General features: G+C 46.3%; 1 protein-coding gene across 1 annotated transcript in view; it reads left to right on the forward strand.

Moving 5' to 3' along the window:
- The window catches only part of Rab31 (RAB31, member RAS oncogene family), a 126,426-nt gene that overhangs the window by 103,493 nt on the left and 3,008 nt on the right, over window positions 1–19,925 (forward strand). Inside the window, exon 6 of the mRNA XM_057763029.1 lies at window positions 5,946–6,055. Coding sequence (XP_057619012.1) covers window positions 5,946–6,055 — 110 coding nt within the window. The remainder of the gene's footprint in view (window positions 1–5,945; window positions 6,056–19,925) is intronic.

Below are 19,925 nucleotides of genomic sequence, written 5' to 3' on the forward strand. Positions count from 1 at the left end.
AAGAAGGGGATCCTATCGATACTTTCTGGCTTGTAACTTCTCGGTGATTCTGTATGTAGCATGGACTAGAAATTCTAAAGGTAGCGTCGCCACCAAAGTCGACTGTCTGTTTGCGTCGAGCCGCGTCGAGCTAGTTTCGGTTCAGTTAGCTGCTTCAATGCCCATCACAATGGCCGCCATATAGCAAATACTCAGTTTGTTGAAGAGTTATCGAAACACTGGACATCAGGGCTGGGTGACTCAGTGGTTAATAGCACTTGCTGCTCTTTTGGAGGACCCGCATTCATTTCCCAGTGCTCACATGGCAGCTCACAACCATCTTTAATTCCAGTTAAATCCAGGGGATACATAGATCTCTTCTGGCTCTTTGGGCACCAGACATGTCTGAGTTGTACAGACATACATGCAGGCAAAACACCCATATGCACGCGCATGCGCGCACACACACACACATACACACACACACACACACACACACACACACACACACACTGGATGTTATAACCCTTCACAGTCATAATTACAGAAGGCCGGTCCCGACAAATTTTCAGTGTGTGCCGTGCTTACCCCTGAAACAGAGCTGAGGAGTCCCCGTACATGCACTACTGCACAGGACTAAGTATGTCCTCACCTTGCCAAGGATCTTTTTTTTTTTTTTAATTTATTTATTTATTATGTATACAACATTCTGCTTCCATGTGTGCCCACACACCAGAAGAGAGCACCAGATCTCATTATAGATGGCTGTTAACCACCATGTGGTTGATGGGAATTGAACTCAGGACCTCTGGAAGATCAGTCAATGCTCTTAACCTCTGAGCCATCTCTCCAGCCCCCTTGCCAAGGATCTTCTCCCAGGCTGTCCATGACACTCTTCTGACAGCAGCTAGTACCTTGCAGTTCTGTTCCATTCTGACAGAGACCAAGATTGGTGAGAAGTCCACCCACTGAGAGGCTCAGAATCACATTATGCCCTAGTTCAGACTCCAGCTGTGAGTCTCCGGTACCCCCAAATTACACACCATTTTGCCCCAGCAGACTGTAAATTTCAGGGCTCCTATGACCTCCCTCATGATACCTGCTAGAAAGAACACAGGAAAGCACTTACTCAGAATTACAGCTCAGTTATGAAGGCTGCAAACTCTGAACAGCCAAATGGAGAGATGCATAAGTCTTGTTCTGAGGGTCAGGGAGGAGCTTGTGGCACCTTTTTTGGGTTCCACTCTGGCAGTAGCTCCCTGGGCCTCCTGTTCACAAGGTTGGGTTTGCTCTTGTTTGCTGCAGACTTCACCATTGAGTCGTGATTGGTTAAATCCACAGTTCAGGTTGGGGGTGTGGCTAGAAGTCTGTCTCTAACTTCAGAGTGGTTTCTTGGGGAACCAGCCTAATTCTGCAGCTATGTATAGTTCCCACACTATCAAATTCTGTGTGGCCAGCTGGAGCGCTTCATAAATAAGAGACAGTCTTATCACTCTGATACTTGCCAATTTGGGAACCTCTATGTTGGGAACTCCAGGCAAAGAACACAAGTGTACTTTTAATTTTTATATTAAAAGGTAATTTATTTGTGTGTGTGTGTGTGTGTGTGCGCGCGCGTGCTCATACATATATCATGGTGCTTCCATAGAAGGAATTGAGTCTCCCCTTCTTCTGTGTAGCTCTGGGAAGTGAACTCAGGCTTGGTGGCAAGCACCTTTCCCCAGTTAGACATCTTGTCAGCCTATACTTTTTTTTTTTTTTTTTTTCGAGACAGGGTTTCTCCATAGCTTTTGGTTCCTGTCCTGGAACTAGCTCTTGTAGACCAGGCTGGCCTTGAACTCACAGAGATCCGCCTGCCTCTGCCTCCGAGTTCTGGGATTAAAGGCGTGTGCCACCACCGCCCGGGCAGCCTATACTTTTTATTAAGCACAGTAAAGAACACATTCTGGCAGGCTCAAGAGCGGTTGGTCCTTCTTTGTTTATTCTGGCAGGACGTTCTCTGACATACAAATACTCACCTGCACTGTGGAAGGAAAAAAATAACTCCCCAAAGTTGTTCTCATCTTCACAGGGGTGCCATGCTATACATACATCATTCATACATAAATAAAACAAAAAAACTACGTGCCAGGGGTGTAGTCAGTGGTGAAGCCTAGCATTTATGAGACCCTGGGTTTTACCCCCAGCAACATGGACCAGCACGTCCCCACATACACCAGCAAATCTAGTTTTAATAGATCTTAATTTGATTTCTTTTTTAAATTCTTGGATCAGGCAGCAATCCCATTCTCAAAAGGTCCAGCCAATCAGGTTATACATAGAGCCAGAGAAAAGGAAATGAAATATAAAAGCGAAAGTGAGGTGGACGGACAGCTGATTGGCTACTTCTCATATCTGCTTAGTCGCACACGGCTCAGTTGTGACTGGCTGAGACTCTGGTGCTTCTTATCACACCAGGCTACAGGTTGCTCGCAAGGCAAACTAGGCTACAGTTCAGTGTCTATGGACAAACTTCAGATGTGTGAACACATGAAGATGATTGTGAAGCGTGCGTAATTTCTTTTGACCAGAGCATGGAGTGCACCCCCCCCCCCCATACCATCTGGACTCCTGTGTTTGATAGTCTGAGATAGCTTGAGTGCATCATGTAGTCTTTGCCTGTGATAGTGATGGGAAGAACAGCATGCAGGTTGGATGGTGTGTGTTTGCACGGTTAGGGGACTTGTACAAGGGACCAGGATACCACCCCCCCCCCTTGCATTTCTCATCAGTAGTGACAGCCTGGACTGGCTATATATTTAAGGAAACCTATTCTAAGCATGCAAGGAGCTTGAAGTTGCCTTTGGTTTCTCTCCATTTTGAGGCCCGGAGGAACTGACTGTACTCAGTTTACCATTGTCCTATTTCGGATTATGTCACGCACAGTGACTGCCTTGTTTTTACCTTAATCCTGGCAGAAACCATACTGCCTTGTGCCACAGTTGGACAATAACAAAGTTGAGGAGGCAATGCTACTGTGTGCAATCTCTCTAGTGGGTTCTCTGAAGCTTGTGTGATTGCCATCTGCCCCAACTCATGCACAGAGAGGCAGGAGCAGGTAGCAGAGTTAACCACCTCTCCTTTAGGCAGAGGTATATGGGTTAATAAAGACTTCAGGATGAAATTTAGAAATAGGCTGACATGCTAAACCAAACACGCTCAGGAATCTTCCACATGCAAAGGACTTGCCAACAAAAACCCCAGAGTAATCACTGCCGGAGGCCAGAAGCTCCTCGGGTAGGGACAGCAAAGCGGATCCTCCAGCGACTCTAGTAAGGAAGACCTAGGAAGTGACCACTCCCAAGAATGGACCCAGGAAGTGTCTTCCGCCTGACTTAGTCTTGGGACAACTGCTTTTAGTGTGGCAGGTTCTAGCTGGACCCTTCTGCAGCTAGGACCTGGGAAGTTTTCCTGTCTTGTTTGGGCCTTGTCCTGGTTGTTGTTGGTGGCGGGGTTTTTGTTTGCTTTTGTCCACTTGACAGAAGCTAGGGACATCTGGGAAGAGGAAGTTCAGCATGGAGAAAGTGCCTGTATCTGATTGGTCTGTAAGCAAGTCTATATAGGGGATTTTCTTGATTGATGATTGATGTGTGAGGGCCCAGTCCACTGAGAGGTATAAGAAGCCATGGGGAGCAGGCTCGTCAGCAGCACCCCTCCATGGCCTCTGCTTCAGCTCTTGGCCTGACTTCCCTCACGAGTAGTCTAGGACTGGGACATGGAAGCCTCCCTCCCCCAGGTTGCTCTGGTCATGGTGATAGAAGCAAACGTAGACAGACTTCATCAGGAATATGAGTCCTGATATACACATTCCCGGACAACGTCTCACACCTGTTGTGTGAAGGCGGGGAGAAGAGGGAAGGAAATGAATTCTGTCTCTTCACCTTCATTCCCAGGATCCACTTCCTGCCTCCTCTCACTTCTTCTGTCATTTTATTCCAGTGCAATATCTCTTGCTTCCAGCAGTAGAAGAGCTTCCAGATTCTTCTTTCTAACCCCCTAGGCCTAGCCCATTTTCTGCATTGTGTTTTCCATAATTGTAGCAATATCCCTATCTCTTCCTGTCCTTGAGAATCCACTGGACACAAAGCAGGCACGGTGTGCCTTCCTCCTTCCCTGCCCCAGTTCTGCTGGACTCCCTTTGTCTCAGCACCAGTCATTCTGACCTTTTGTCCATTCCGACTCTGCCATTCATGTGTGAGTACCATGTCACCCAGGCAGTACTGGATATGGAATCTGTCCTTAAGAATATCAGGAAATGTGTGCACACTCCCTTTTCTGGCCATACTTGACTTTTTTTTCTGGCCACCGATGAAGGTCTCCAAGAGGAGTTCCCTGATTCCCCTCTACATGGACTGTGCTCCACCCCCCTACTCCTCAAGTGTAGTGTTGCAGTGTGAATTCAAATGTCCGTGGATGCGCTTTGTCTCTTGTCTAACTTGCAGATCCTTAAAACAAGTCTGCCCTAGCCCCCCAGAGGAGGGCCTGGATTCAACAGCTACTCAATAAACATTCACTAAGTAAACACACAGAGTTTGGAGACTAAGAGCTGTCGTCTTTATCTTGGGAGCCACCAAGGTATCTTCACACTGAAAACAGATCAGTTACTTCCTTTTTAGATTGCTATGCCCTGAAGCTCTGGTAAGAAACGTCTTTGAAAGGTTAAGGTTCAGACATGCCATGGTGCGTCATGGTCACAAGATTTTCATTGCCGAACATCAGATCATGTCGGATTTTATGTCTGTGCTGTCTCTTGGTGTCCTCTGGGGTTAGTTCATCAGGCTCCAGAGTCCACAGGTGCTCCAGCCCCTTAGTAGCCACCTCCCCTCTCTGGCATGTTAAACCATCTCCGGAGTATTTATATGAGTGTGATGTAAATGCTCTATGTGTTCATTGCTTTCCTATCGCTCTCATAAAGCACCGTGACCAAAGCCAACTTGTAAAAGGAAGTGTTTAATTGGGCTTGTAGTTCCAGAGGGTCAGAGTCCATGACAGTGACCAAAGGCAACTTGTCAAAGGAAGTGTTTAATTGGGCTTGTAGTTCCAGAGGGTCAGAGTCCATGACAGTGCCGGAGTAGCTGAGAGCTCAACTCTTGGTCTGCAAACAGAAAGCAAGAGAGTTCACCGAGAATGTCGTCTTTTGAAACCCCAAAGCCTGCCCCCCCCCCCGTGACACACCTCCTCTAACAAGGCCACACCTCCTAATCCTTTCCAAAGAGTCCCACCAACTGGGGACCAAGCATTCAAACATAGAAGCCTCTAGGAGCCATCCTCATTCATGGTGTCAATAGCTTGTTGTACTGCATCATTTAGGAAGTCGTTTGGTGTATTGTTTTTAGCCACCATTACTTGAGTACATGGATGTTGAACCTTCAGATGTGTCAAAACCGTCATATGTGACATATGTCAAAAGCTGCATGCCAGTACACACACAGTATATTGTTGTTAATGTTGAGTCATGTTATAGAAAAGAAAGGTTGAAACTAGCCCGCCATAGTCTGTGACAGAATACCAAGGGCTGGATGATTTGTGCAAGATAGACAAACTCACAAATCTGGAGCCTGGGAATTTCAGTATCAAGGCACGTTTCAGTATCTCTGGCAAGTCTGGTGGTTTCAATTCTAAGAAAGTGTTTGCACCATGTTGGTCCATGGGAAGGAGAGCTCCGATCTTCACAGGGGGAAGGGCAAAGAGGCAGAAGTGGGGTTGAACTCAGTCTTTCATTGACCCCAACCCTCCAGCTTAATCCTCTTAGAGACCAGTTTCTAAGGTGCCCCCCTTGTAGGTCTTCAGTACCTGATGAATGGTGAAGTTACCATCCTGTAGAAAGCCAAGGTGCTGTTTCCATGAGTGCTGTTTCTTTGCTTTCTTGAGTATTCATGGTTCACAAGCAAGCATTCGTTTGTTGACAGCCTTGACCTCTTTTCCAGGGAGGTGCCCCTGAAGGATGCTAAGGAATATGCTGACTCCATAGGTGCCATCGTGGTGGAAACAAGTGCAAAGAACGCCATTAATATCGAGGAGCTCTTTCAAGGAATCAGTAAGTGTCGCGTTTGTATTTTAAGCCTAATTTCGCTTGCATGGCTCTGCTTTGGGAGTCAAACATGAACCTTTGAATTTATCGGGTGCTGTCAAAAAGCCCTGAAAAGTTTGGTTGAAACTCACCCTGGGAGCCCCTATGACTACGAGCATATTTACATTCACCTCTTTCGTGTCTTTTATTTCTTTTTAAGGAGTGTGATGGTTGGCTTTAATTTTATCTTTTTAAAAATGTATTTTTAGTTGAAATCGAATTATGTCACTCCCCTCCTCTTCTTCCTCCCTCCAGCTTCTCTGAGGTGCTCTTCCTTCCACTGCCTCCTGAGTCCCCCACCATTCTCAAGTTGATAGCCTCTTTTTCCTTGATTATTTTTGTTCCATATGATACATATATGTATGTATATGGATGCTCAAGCATGTAAATACAACCCACTGAGTCCATTTTTGTTGGTGGTGTGTATATGGTTTCAAGGCTGATCACTCGTCATGGGACAGTCAGTAGGTGAGCTCATCCCCTGGGGTAGGCGATTCTTCTTCTCCCAGGGGCATTAATTATAGTTCCTCGATTAGGGGTGTTTCCCCATTTCCACTGATACTGCCATTGTTCCAGGCTTGTTTATACAGCCATTTTTTTTTTAAAGAGAAACTGCTTCGTCTCAGACATCTAAAGGTCTCTAATTCTGTGCCTTGTTCTTCCCCTCTTGTTTTGGGGATGAAAATGGCAATCATGGCAAGAACAGAATATATACTTGTTATTACACTCGTAATTACACTTAAAACAAAAAATTATATGCTGTGGCATTTATTTAGTATTTTGATGGCAGAGATGAAGTAGGCAATGGTGTGGTGGAAGTCCTTCCATTAAATCAGATGGCTACGCAAACAAAGTGAGGGATCCCTTTTGTGATTTATTTTGTCAAATAATTGTTCACAAAACATGTTCCCCTCTCATGTGACCTGAAGCTGGGAACTGGGCAGAGAGCTCCTTTGTGAAGACTGTGTTACTTTCTTTACTCTGGTTCATGACAAGGGAGAGCTCCAGGTCAGCCAGCTCTGGGTCATGCTGTCCCCGTCTGTCATTGTGGTGTTTCCCTTGAACGGCTGTATAACCTCAGCTGTTTTACCTTGGATGGCTATGCTGACACATCTGTCTGCAGCTGGGAGGGTTCAACCATAACAGATTTCTCCGTCATAAACTCTGGCTGTGACATGTGTTCAGAGAAATGCCTGCTGACCCACAGGTCCAGGAACTGTTCAAAGCCCCAGAAGTTCATCAGTGTGTTATCAGAGGATGGGAGAAGTCTCCATATTCAGTGAGATGTTACCATTGCAAGGCCTGGGAACTCTCTGTGGGAGGATCAGAATGTTTATCAGTTATCAGCTGTCCTCAGATGCCCCGACTCTGGGCAGTGCCTACACACTAGCTTTCTCCTGCACCTGAGGCTGGCTTTTGTTAAACTCAAGGCCAGTGGCTTCCAGGACAGAGCTGATTTCCATTCTCCTGGTTCCAGTCCATGACTCTGGATACTGAGAACAAACAACAGAGAACCTTTGGTTTGTTTGTGTTGGCCTAGAGGACTCCTAGGCAATGGAGAACTCTAACCTGAATTGTGTCCACTGTGTCAAAGTGTGCAAAAGAAAATGTGCAAAAGGATGATGCTCCCCAAAAGCCCTGGGCCCTGTCACCACGATGTCCCTGCTGTCTTTCCTTCCATCCCCCTCCTCATGCTATTTGTACTTGCTACGGAGAAACCTCGAGCTCATCAGACTGAATGGTTAATCTCTAGCTTGCTGGAGCTGTGATTTGGTATTGGACACCTCAGGTTCTCATGGCTCTGCTTCTTCTTGTGATGGGGCTGTAGGAGCACGTGCTCTCTGAACCTGTGTGCCTCTGAGAGACTGGGAGAAGTTTGATTTGAACTCCCTACATTGGACCCTCTACTGCCCTAGAGAGATCTGATTCTCTGCCAGTGCTGTTAGGCTCTTCTGGTATGCTCACTTACTAGACATTTTCTTTTCAGAAATGTTTTGTTTGCTTTATATTTGTTTTTATTTGTTTGTTTTGACATAGGGTTTCACTATGTAGCCCAGGTTGGCCTTGAACTTGTAGCAATGCTCCTCCCTCAGCCTCCAGAAGCACTGGGATGGCAATCGCAAGCCAACCCAACCAGCTGCAGGCAGTTTTACTGAGCTATCCTACTCCATTACCCCAATGCCTCTGATTTCCAGCTCCTTGTGTTCTGTAGAGCCAAGTCGCCTGTGTGGGCTTCAGCCAATGCAAGGCAGGCAACAGACAGGAAGTTCTGTTTTTATTTTTTTTTTATCATGTGAATCAAATTTACCTCCCAATTTCTACATGGGGTACCCTCTGAGCTTGATAAAAGTCATTATTAAAATAAAAAGTCAAATCAAGACCTCAAAAGAGAACGAAAGCCTAGAGATTTAGTATTAACATCTCAGAAAGATTTCTTTGTATAACTTGGCCACGATAAATCCCTTTTCATGCCAGGGGTCTTCATGGTTCACAGTGATATGGGTTTTGAATAATTAGTTCCTCATATTCTAGTGGTCTGCTTCATTTAGAAAAACAGTCTTTTGCTTAAACATGGAGTAATTTCGGCTTCAGAGCAAGTCCTACATAAGCCCGTGTCTCTTCTTCTTCCATGTCAAATAAGCAGATGTTTGCATCTGTGTATTATACTCTAGTTATAGACACTTGGCAAAGAAAGCTTGTAGACACGTGGCAGAACGTCCTGTCATATCTACGTCCATTATCTGTCTGTCCCTTATCTCTCATCTACATGCCGATTCCACTTGCTTCTGTTGTCTGTAGCTATGTATCAGTGTCTAGCTGTCACCATCCACCTGTCTATCTATTTTCCATCTCTTTCCATTTGTCCTAACTATCTATCTCTGTCCACCCCTGTCCTTGCAGATCTGTCTCGATCGATACATCTGTCAGTCTGTCTGTTATCTCTACCCACCTACTTTTACCTCAGCCTCTTCCAGCCCCATTTCTGTGAGCTCGGATGCCTTCCTTTTGCTACTCTTTCAAGTGAATTGCTTCAAAATGGGGTTTTAGAGCCACATTACAGGTTAATTTAAAACAGAATTTCAACGACACCCGAGCGTACTGCAGCAGACATTTCATGCATTCCCTTTTCACGGTTCCTACTTATATTACGGGTGCTCCTACCCCAGCTTAAAATAGAGCTGGAGACTGCTGACACCTATGCTCTCAGAGCGATGTTGCGGAGACAAACATGCCTGGGAGAAAAGATGCAATAGAAACCAGGAACAGCCGCGAGAACAACAGCCTCTTTCAAAGGTGTGCTTAAACAAAATCGCTTCACACCGACGTGGATGAAGAGACAAACGCACTTCTTTTGTATTCCTACGGTGTTCATAAACCAGAAATGAGACAACTGTGTTCTGAGAATACGCCAATACATTTTCTAACTGCAAACTTTGCTCACCAAAATGTTCTGTCTTTTGAAGACTACAGCTGTCCTGGAAAGGGACCTTGCCACTGCTCTGGCCTGGGTTGGTCCATCTGTTCTGTGATGCCATATGCCCTGGCGTCTGTTCTTCCAGGCGCCCCTCCTCTAGGGCCCATCTTCAGACCTATTGACGCTGCTGTGTAGGGTTCATTCTCTGCTGCACATTTACCCAGGGGCTGCTCATTTTTTTTCTTGGCTAAGAAAATAATTGTACACTTGATTTTTTAAAAAATAGTATAAAAAACACAAAGATTATTCTGTTGCTGCTCAGCTTTTTACAGTGTTAAAAACCCACAATAACAGATGTGGATGCCTTCTGGGGGCACCGCACAATGCTCTCTCTAGATGTGGGAGGAAACCCAGGGTCGAGGGGCTGACCCTGGGCCACAGAGGAGGCCCTTCTTTCTCCTTCCATTGGATTCTCCCTCTATGAGCCTTTCATCCATTCTAGTTCTCCCTAGCCTTGCACGTGAGCTTATTCCTGGTCTCTTTCGCAGTCTTGACATGTGTGTTCCGTCTCCGCATGGTTCTCCAAATGGCTATATCAATGTGTAAAGTCTCCAGCAGCAGTTTCTTTCCACATTCTTCATGGAGCTGACACAAGTCAACAATATAGAGCTAAACTCACAGTTTGAGTTTAGATCTCGACCTCATCTCAGAATGTTCTAGAAAGTAACATTTTCATGGACTCACCAGATCAAAAGAAATGTAATTACTTTTCTGCGGTGACTTAAGTTTGAATAATACCAACGAACTGGACAAGTCTAGGATCTCTTGTTTCATTTATTCAGAAAATACACAGTGTACGCTTTTATGTTTTTTTGTTTGTTTGTTTGTTTTTGTTTTTTGTTTTTTGTTTTTCGAGACAGGGTTTCTCTGTAGCTTTGGAGCCTGTCCTGGAACTCCCTTTGTAGACCAGGCTGGCCTCGAACTCACAGAGATCCGCCTGCCTCTGCCTCCCGAGTGCTGGGATTAAAGGCGTGCGCCACCACCGCCCGGCAGTGTACGCTTTTATGAACTTGCAGTCCTGCCAGACCTCGTGGTGAGCGACAGACACCGACGACAGTGCTAGGAAACCAAGGGCGAGGACAGTAAGAATGACAGGTCGGGACTGGAGGTGCTGAAGAACGCCTCCCCGAGGACACGGTTAACGGGAAGCTGAAAAGGTCGGGACTGGAGGTGCTGAAGAACGCCTCCCCGAGGACACGGTTAATGGGAAGCTGAAAAGGTCGGGACTGGAGGTGCTGAAGAACGCCTCCCCGAGGACACGGTTAATGGGAAGCTGAAAAGGGAGGACCCAATACATGCTCCGAAGAAGATTAACCTGGGACAGTGGTAGTTAAGTCCCAGAAATAGAAGCGGATGTGTGGGATCCGCTGGGGGCGGCAGTGGGAGATGGGAGCTGGAGACGGGCCTTGCAATGAAGAAAGGATGTGATATTCCCAATGCAATGGAAAGTCCCAATGCACTCATGTTTTAAGCAAGTTAACATTGCAAACACCATCCTCCTTAGGAGAAGGAATGTCTAGGCAATGCTCAATCAGCTGGGATGATCAATGAATTTAGGACAGAGGAGACAGGAACTCAGTGGAGGTGTCAGCCGCAGGGGGAAACTGCTCAACGCTGCTGGCGGTAGCAGCCTGAGGAGACTTTCCTCTTCTTAGATGAAGCCATGATCTTCACTTAGACTTGGAAAAGTGTTTTTAGAAGGGGGCAGTGTGGTGGATTGAATGAGCCGTGTCCCCTACAGCCTCATATGTCTGAGCATTTGACCCCCAGTTGGTGGCGCTGTTGGGGAATGCCCAAGGTGGGAGGTGGAGCCACGCTGGAGGAGGTGTCACTGGAGGCGGGCTTTAAGAATGTATGGCTTCAACCCTACTTGTCTTTGCTCTCTCTGCTTTGTGTTTGTGTCTGGAGGTGTGATCTCTTGGCTTCTTGCTCCAGCCTCCTGCTGCCACACCTCCCCCACCACTCTGGACTCTCTCCCTCTGGAACCAGGAGCCCAAATAAACCCCTTCTTCGATTAGGTGCTTTTTTTGTCATGGCGCTATAATTTTTTTTCTTCTTAAAAATACCGTGGAGATTTTGAGGGCGTTGGACTTTGGCTTCTTTGTTTGGGGGTATTTCTTGTTAGTATAAGAACAAATGAGAAATGCTTTGGTTTTGAATGTGTCACCAGGATCTCTCTCTGACCTCCCTTAGACTCTCTGGTCCCCTGGGAACTCAGTGGAGAGCACTCAGGTGAGCTGCAGAGCATAGCGTAGAGAATGGGCAGCCTTTGTTAGTGGAGAGGATGGGCAGCCTTTATTAGGTGGTGACGTGGGGCATTTTGAACAGACAAGAATGGCCAAAGAGTCTATTGTGTCAATCTGTATTTAGGCAGGCTTTTTACCATTTCTTTTTTCCTTTTTTTCTTCCTTCCTTCCTTCCTTCCTTCCTTCCTTCCTTCCTCCCTCCCTCCCTCCCTCCCTCCCTCCATCCCTCCCCCCTTTCTTTCTTTCTTTCTTTCTTTCTTTCTTTCTTTCTTTCTTTCTTTCTTTCTTTCTTTCCTTCCTTCCTTCTTTTCCTGAGACAGGGTTTCTATGTGTAGAACTCACAGAGACCCTCCCGCCTCTGCCCCCCAAGTGCTGGGATTAAAGCATACACCACATCACCCAGCCCTTTTGACCATTTCTGATCCTCTAGAACAGACTGTTTCTCCTGAGGGAGCATTTTCCTGTCAATCCAGGTGACTGACAGGTTCATCTGAATTAACTCTTAGGAGAGAGGACCGCAGTGTGTCCTTGCTCTTTACCAGGAACCTCCGCTGTTTGTTCATCTCAGAAGGCGCCCTTCTGAACGCCGCGTCCCCACCCAGGGCCACATGCTATGACTCAGATCCTATCCCTTTGACCAGCAAACAGAGTCCTGCAGTTTCAGTTCCTGGGCTTTCTGATCTGGAGACTTTAAGGTTGGGGGGGGGGTGTCCATCCGCAATGTCCTTTCAAGCCTGCTGATATCTAACCAGCCACCTGTGTGCTTGTTCCTAAAGCACAATCAACTTAAGATGAGAGCAGCACCGGCTGGGGGATTAGAAAGCAGGAAAGATAGGAACGGATCTTGTTCTGCAGTCATTGTTACACGGCATGCCGGCTATTATATGTCCACTGGGTTTTGTAATTCTTTGGTAGCTTCTCAGTTTAGAGTATGTTAAAGAAATTTGGAAGAAAAACAAAACCTTTGAAATTTTTGTAACAGCACAGCAAGCTGTCAGTGAAGATAATGCCAAGGACAGTCCCTTCTTTATCATCAAAAAGTTAATTCATCAGAGAAGACACTGATACGGGAAACTCTGAGCCCAGCAGTTCTAAGGGATTCTCAGCTGTACAAAGCACAGTGTCGTTGACCCTCGTGTCTATGGGGTTTAGCTGTAGGACCCTCTGGGACAAAATCCACAGATGCTCAAGTCCCTACCTGAACTACTGTAGCATTGTGTGAGCACATCCCCCATGTGTCCCTTCATCTCTGGATTACTTATCCCAACCATGGCCAATAGTTGTGACACCGGGCTGTTTAGGGACCAACGACAAGAGTCTGTGTGTGTTCACTACAGACACCGCCATCAGAGGCCTGACTGTGGTTTGGATGGACAGTGCAACCAACCACGAATCAAAACCTGAGAAACAGACAGATACAGGGACCAACTATAGTGGTGCTTCCCATGGGTGGGGCTCTTGTTCCGTGCCTGGAACGGCTAAAATGTGCGGTAACTCACCGGTGTTCCATTCACCATGAGGTGGGCACTGTGCCATCCCTCTGTTACGGTGAGGACTCCATCTTGTGACTTGCTATGTCTCACAGCCAGAGAGTAGGAGGCCAGTACATGGAGTCACATGCTCCCAGCTTTAAGTCTGGCTGTCCCTGGCTCCTGACTGTGTACAGCAGTTTTCTTGTAATATTATCCACACTAGGAGAAAACAGGAAATGACTAAACTGCCCTGAAGTTGAGAAATAGTTTGGTTTTTTTTTTTTACCTTTCAAACCAGTGCTTTAAAATGATGTGCCTCTTGTGTCTAAAAAGACACATCGTGAAATAAATGCTAGAGAATACTGCATATACAATTCTGATTTCATAAAATCAAACTGTATAAAATATAATAAATAGTGCATTCTTCCAGGACTCTCTTTCTTGTAAGGTTGCCTGTTAAATTGCTAACCATGGCTACTTTGTAACAGTGCATTCCTGGCAACTTTGGGAAATGACTTTCTTATAGAAAATGTCAAACTTACAGAAGACAAGTCAATGGAGTCATCATGAACACATAAACAACCAACACGCCCTGTCTCTACTTTCCCCACCCTATACTGCTTTAAAGGGAGTCTCAAACACTACTCTCATCTGTAAATATTTTGAATTTAATTATTGTTAGGTAAATAGGCCAATTCAGTAGTTGTCAGGCTGAGGGAGTGTCCTAGTTAGGTTTCTATTGCTGTGATCAACACCATGACCTAAAACAGGCAGGAGAGGAAAGGGTTTATTTCACCTTACAGCTCTACAGTCTGTTGCGAAGGGAAGTCCGGACAGGAGCTTAAGCGGGGAGACTGAAGACAAAGATGGCTGCAGAGGCCTGGAGGAATGCTGCTTATTGGCTTGCTCCTCCAGCTTGCTTAGTTTTCTTTCTTACACACCTCAAGGCCACCTGCGCAGGGATAGCATTCTCCGAAGTAGGCGGGGCTCTTGCATATCAATCATCAATCACTAAACTTCTCACAGGCTTGCCTACAGGCCAACCTTATGGGGCATCTTCTCAGTTGAGAGCCCTTCTTCCCAAACTTTTAGCTTGGGTCAAGTTGACAAAAACCAGGACAGGGAGGGAATAAGGCATGGGGGATTTTTTTGGGCAGTGAGATGATTCTATTTGATGTTGTAATGATGGAGGCACATCATTGAACATTTATCAAAACCCACAGGATGTATGACAAAGGGAACCCTATGCAAAAACTGTGGGCTGTAGTTAGCAATAGTGGGTTAATATTAGCTCATCAGTCGGAATTGGCATTTTATACTAAGGCAAGATATCAACAACAGGAGCTGGGTGAAGAAGACAGACACGCAAGAGCTAAACTTCTCAATTTTTTCTGATCAGTTTCGGGAAGGAAAGGGGAAAGGGACTTTTCATTTTTTCATAGCAAAAGTCTTCCTATTGAAGTCACGCCCATTGGACTCTGACAGTGATTGCTGTTGAAGTCCTTAGGTTGGTAGCCAGTGGGAACAGGCCCTTCCTCCCTCTTGTTTTGTAGCATGGCTAAGACTTTGGTTCCCTAGACATTTGGATCTCTGTGAGTTCGAGACCAGCCTGGTCTACAAGAGCTAGTTCCAGGACAGGCTCCAAAACCACAGAGAAACCCTGTCTCGAAAAAAAACAAAAAAACAAAACAAAACAAAAAAATGTTTCTTTTTTCAAACCAGGATGTATTAGATAGTGTTAGGACATATTTGAACCCAGTGTGTTTTTGTGGCTAATGTTTATTTTGTAGCATGCTAGGCAAGCCCTCTACCCTTGAGCTACATCCTTGCCCGGCTCCCTAAATTTACCTTAACTTCCGTGTTTGGGGGGGGGGCTCTCCTTTCACTTTCTCATTCCTGCTCAGTTGTCGGGTCTTGCCTGGGGTTTCCTCACGGCTCTCTCTGCCTCTTTCCTTTCCACTTTTCTCAACGGCCCTTAGTGTGGCTCTCAGAATCCTGGACCTGAGCTTTCTGAAGTTTTCCTCGCCAAGTGCAGCATCCGCCTCCTCGTCCCTTCTGCTCCTTTGTAGAATCCAAACTCAAGCCTCACCTCAGACTCTTTATCCTAATGGTGAAAGTTTCCCCTTTATTATTTATTTATTTAGCATCCTGACTGCAGTTTCTCTTCCCTCCTTTCCTCTTAGTCCTTTCTCCCTGCACCTCTTCTCTGCCCCCACCCCATCCACTTCTCCTTTCTACTTAGAAAAGGGCAGGCCTCCCATGGGTATCCCCAAAACATGGTGTATCAAGTTGGTGGGGGAGTGAGTGGTGCACACCTTTGACCCCAGCTCTTCTGAAGAGGCAGATGGATCTCTGAGTTTGTGGTTAGACTGAGCTACATAGTGAGTTCCAGGACAGTCAGGGCTACAAAGAGAGACCCTGCCTCAAAATTGAAACTAAACAAAAAGGTCTTCTAGTATCATCTCTGTTATAGCAACCAGAGGACAATTGCTAGGAGTGACCCCTGGTCACGTGTGAGCCACAGCAGTGTTCCAGAAAGACTGCCTCTCCCAGAACAGAAGCTTCCAGGCCGTTATCAAGACTTAAGTCCTGTGGAGCCCTAGCAAGCCTGATCAAGCCACCAGTCTGGATGATTCAGAGAATCAAGATCAGCGACAGTTACATAGCAACTTCCAGACACACTTGACACGGAAGTAAGAGACCCGAGCCATCGGAGGATGGAGTTAAAGGAGGGCCAACGGCAGAATTGCAGTGTAGAAGCTGGAGCATGCACAAGCGGGGCTTATCAGTAAGAGCAGCTGTAGGGCACACACTGCTCCATTCTTCGTGTGCCTTAGCGCAGCTGCCCTAGCTGAGCTGGCCTAAACTCAGAGGCTTGGAATTCATTTCCACATTTTGCATTCCAAAGGAAGTGTTTGTAAAACATGTTTTTCTCCTGGACTGTCGACTTTCAGGAAAACTAGGAGAAAAAGAAAGTCTTTTTAACTCCTTCCCAAGAGAATCTTACACAATCCAAACCGTGTCAGAATAAACACACTGGCCTAGGGTTCGTCTTCAAGAACAGCTTGTTGGGGAGGTTGCACCCTCAGAGGACACTCTACAGGAGGAGAAACTTTCAGAGGACAGTCTGAGCCTGTGTAGATGTCATCTGTGTGTTTTAGCTCTCTTCTGTGTCCAGGTAAATAAATCCCATGAACTGTGTTCCAGGGAGTCGTCTCCTTGGTGCAGAATGCCGTGGCCACTTTCCAGAACCATTCTTTTGTTTGGGAACATTTACCCAGCAAGTCCTGAATGCCTCAGAGCACAACATGGGAGCTGGCACATGTGGTGTTTCCACAGTGGTGTTTGCTTAGCTCTCGAAGGGTGCTTGGCTCGTTGCTGGGATTCAGTTCTGTCTCACTTTAAAGTGGGTGCGCCTCAGGGCCACCCTGTTTGAAGTTGGAACTATGTGATGCTCCCAAGCAGAGTGGTCTCCAAATCAACAGGATTCCCTTCTGACTGAACCTCGAGACTCAACCATGCCTCCTGGCCATGGACCCTAGGCATTTCTTCCCATGCAAAGACCCCTGAGCCCTGGCTGGAGCCTGCTACTGCAGGGAATCCCCACGGGTTTCTGGTGTCTCATGCCTGTCAGTAATGGTCGTCTATGGTGTGGAGGAGTTGTCAAGTTTACTGTGTCACCTGTTTTTCATAGCGGAGGGGAGAATTGCTCACGGATTTTATATAACTGGTCCAGGCTCATTTAACTGATTTGCAAATCTCAAAATGCTTTCTACCCAAAGATAAAAATGAAGTCCGAAGAAATTGACTTTGCCTTTGAGAAACAGCCGCTCTCCCTCATTCATGGTGTCAGTAGCAACCATAGTTTGAAAGCTCCGCTAAATGGAAATCCCAGAAAAGGAATTCACGTTTTAACTTCCAATACAACCTGCTGTTATAATTGTTCCTATTTATGACTTGTTGCTTTACAAATCTCTTAATATATCTAATTCGCAGGTGAAGCCTTATCTTCAGTGTACGTGGTTAGGAGATTGAGGGAGCTAAGTGTTCAGTGTTCTCTACGGGTTCAGCTGACCACTGGGGGCCTGGTCTCGAAGCCTAACTTCTGTGGATTAAGGAGGTGTGGTAACAGAAGTAGTGTAAGGAGAGAATGTAGTCAACAACAACAATTTAAAAAGGCTGAAAACCCTTCCCCACCCAGACTACAAGCAGCCAGAGGGAGAAAAGCCCATGCCTGTCTGAAGGGTTCGGAGCCTAGTGGCCCGGTGCTTTTCCACCTACATGTCCTCACAGCTCGCTATCTCATTCCCAGAGGTCTCTTTATCTTTCTTAACAAACTCTCTAGCTCCTGTGACTGACTGTGCGTCCTTGGTGCAGCTCTTTGTCCTTGCACACAGGCACCCAGGAACTTCAGTGGGTGCCTTCGGGACTTGGCTCTGCGCTCTAACAGGAGGACCATTGTATCTAATTCTCATAAGGCTCCAGATATTATGAATGGCCAAAGAATCTGGCAGCTCTCCGCAGCCACGTTTGGCAACTGGTTTGAAAGCGTTGCCAACGGTTTTGAGCACAGGCAAGGAGGCTGTTTGCACATACAGCGTCAACGCCTGCTGTCCACTGGGGAAAAGGTGAGAGCAGGAAAGATGGAGGAAGGATGGCGGTGTGGACGGACGGGCACCCGTCGCTCCTGGTGTGCTCACGGTGCACACTCTGTTTCTAGGTTTCCGCTCTTCCTATATTACTTTAATAAGCATCACACGTATGTGCTTTATCTCTATTGGAGGCCCTTCATGTACAGGGCATGATGGAGTCCCGTGGAGGGGGCCTGAAACGCGAGTGCAGTGTAGCTGCTATTGGTGTTCACAGGAGACAGCAGGAAAGTGTCTGTTGGACATGGTTGTCGTTGTCACAAACGCTAATTTGTTGTTTTTGTTGTTGGCTTTTCAAGACAGGGTTTCTCTGGGTAGCTTTGACTATCCTGGAACTCACTCGCTCTGTAGACCGAGGGCCTCGAAAGCAACAGAGATTTGTCTGCCTCTGCCTCCCTAGTGCTGGGACTAAAGGCGTGCCCCACCATTGCCTGGCTCACATGCTAACATTTTAATGCCCCATATTCATCAGTAAATAGTTCCTATCTTTTAAGTCAACCGATTTGTATTAGTCAGTCTTATCCAAAAAATTCAGATGCAAAAGCTTAAAATACTTATGAAACAGTATTTATTTAAGTCACGGTGTAGCTTGACACCGTTGGGCCTCTGAACACATGACTGGCTTGAGGAACAGGTAGTATTTTATTGGCAGGATCCTTAGAGCGGGTGCTTTCTTTTTTATTTACTAATTTAGGTGGACTAAATAGTAAATAAAAAGGCATTTTTTTAAATTTTATTTTTAGCTTGCTTTCAATCGAGTGGGGAGATGTCTTGAAGAGGGAAGTGTAATACTGAAGATCCTATTGTTTCTGCTGAACTCTTTGAGAACGGCCTACAAAAGTTTTGTGTAGTTCACTGGCCACGTAAGACAGCAGACGTGGCCATAGATGTTGAAAATTCTACTTCCGTCTGTATCACATGGGCATTTCTGCTGTCGACCTTGAGTCGGATGCCAGAGGGTTTACGTCTGTGCTTGAGTCTTATTGAACATCTACATCACTCTGTCTGCACAACGTGCTCTGAAAATAAAGCCTATGAAATCACACCTCGCCTCTTATGCTAAAGGCCTTCTGCCTTTGGGTCTTCTGGCTCTGCACTTGGTCTAAACAGGGAGCATATGTTTGCCATAAAAATAAAAGCAAAAGCAAGAGTCTTTTTCCTTTGGAAACAATTTCCTCTTCAACCACTTGTGTGTTTGTGTGTTTTAATCTTCCATTTTAGAGCTGGTGTTCCTTTTTTTGTTTTCACGACAAATAGAAAAATAGAAGAGCGAGAGAGAGAAAGAAAAAGAGACAGTGGGAAGAACACAGTGCTGAGGATCCCCGGAAAATGCATGTGTGGGTTATAGTAAGAACCGCCGTTTGGTTTTGACATAGCCTTCAGCAAAGTCACAGAACGTGGTGATGACAGCAGATATCATAAGACTTGCTGGGAAGGATCAAAGCGGCGAGCTGCCTGCGCAGGCTGTTTCTAGGTCTCCCTGTGTGTTAGAAAGCAGCTCTGCCGAGGGGAAGTTCATTCACACGCCTGGTGTCCCGCTTGTGCCACATACACAAGCGGTGGTTTTTAGTACAACCACAGAGACCATCAGCACAGTCCATTCGAAAGAACCCAGCCTGTTTGCTGTTGTTATTCCCTTTTCCTTTGGTTTTTTTTGTTACTCTGTGCTTATTTACAAGTTAAAATTCAATGAGGTTATTAAAATAAGGTTGCTTGTGTATGACATTAAAGCAGTGCCTCCTGGGAAATGCATCTCTGGGGCCTCGCGGTGTAGGGCTGGTGAGCGGCGAGCCCGTCGGTGGTAGGTCTATAAAGACTGCAGCTCCCAGCCCATTTCTCTTTGTGGGAGGCAGAAAGGACAGACAGATGCTCGCTGTTACTGTTGGAGTCCAGGCCTCAAAGCAGGGCGGCTCCACGGGAAGGATGCGGGCCCTGAGTGGTTGAGGGAACGGTTGATTTGCAGAGCGGGTGAATTCCTTCTCCTGTTCCTGGGAT

This window comes from Chionomys nivalis, chromosome 2, assembly GCF_950005125.1.
Source record: "Chionomys nivalis chromosome 2, mChiNiv1.1, whole genome shotgun sequence".
In the NCBI taxonomy this organism is placed as follows: Eukaryota; Metazoa; Chordata; class Mammalia; order Rodentia; family Cricetidae; genus Chionomys; species Chionomys nivalis.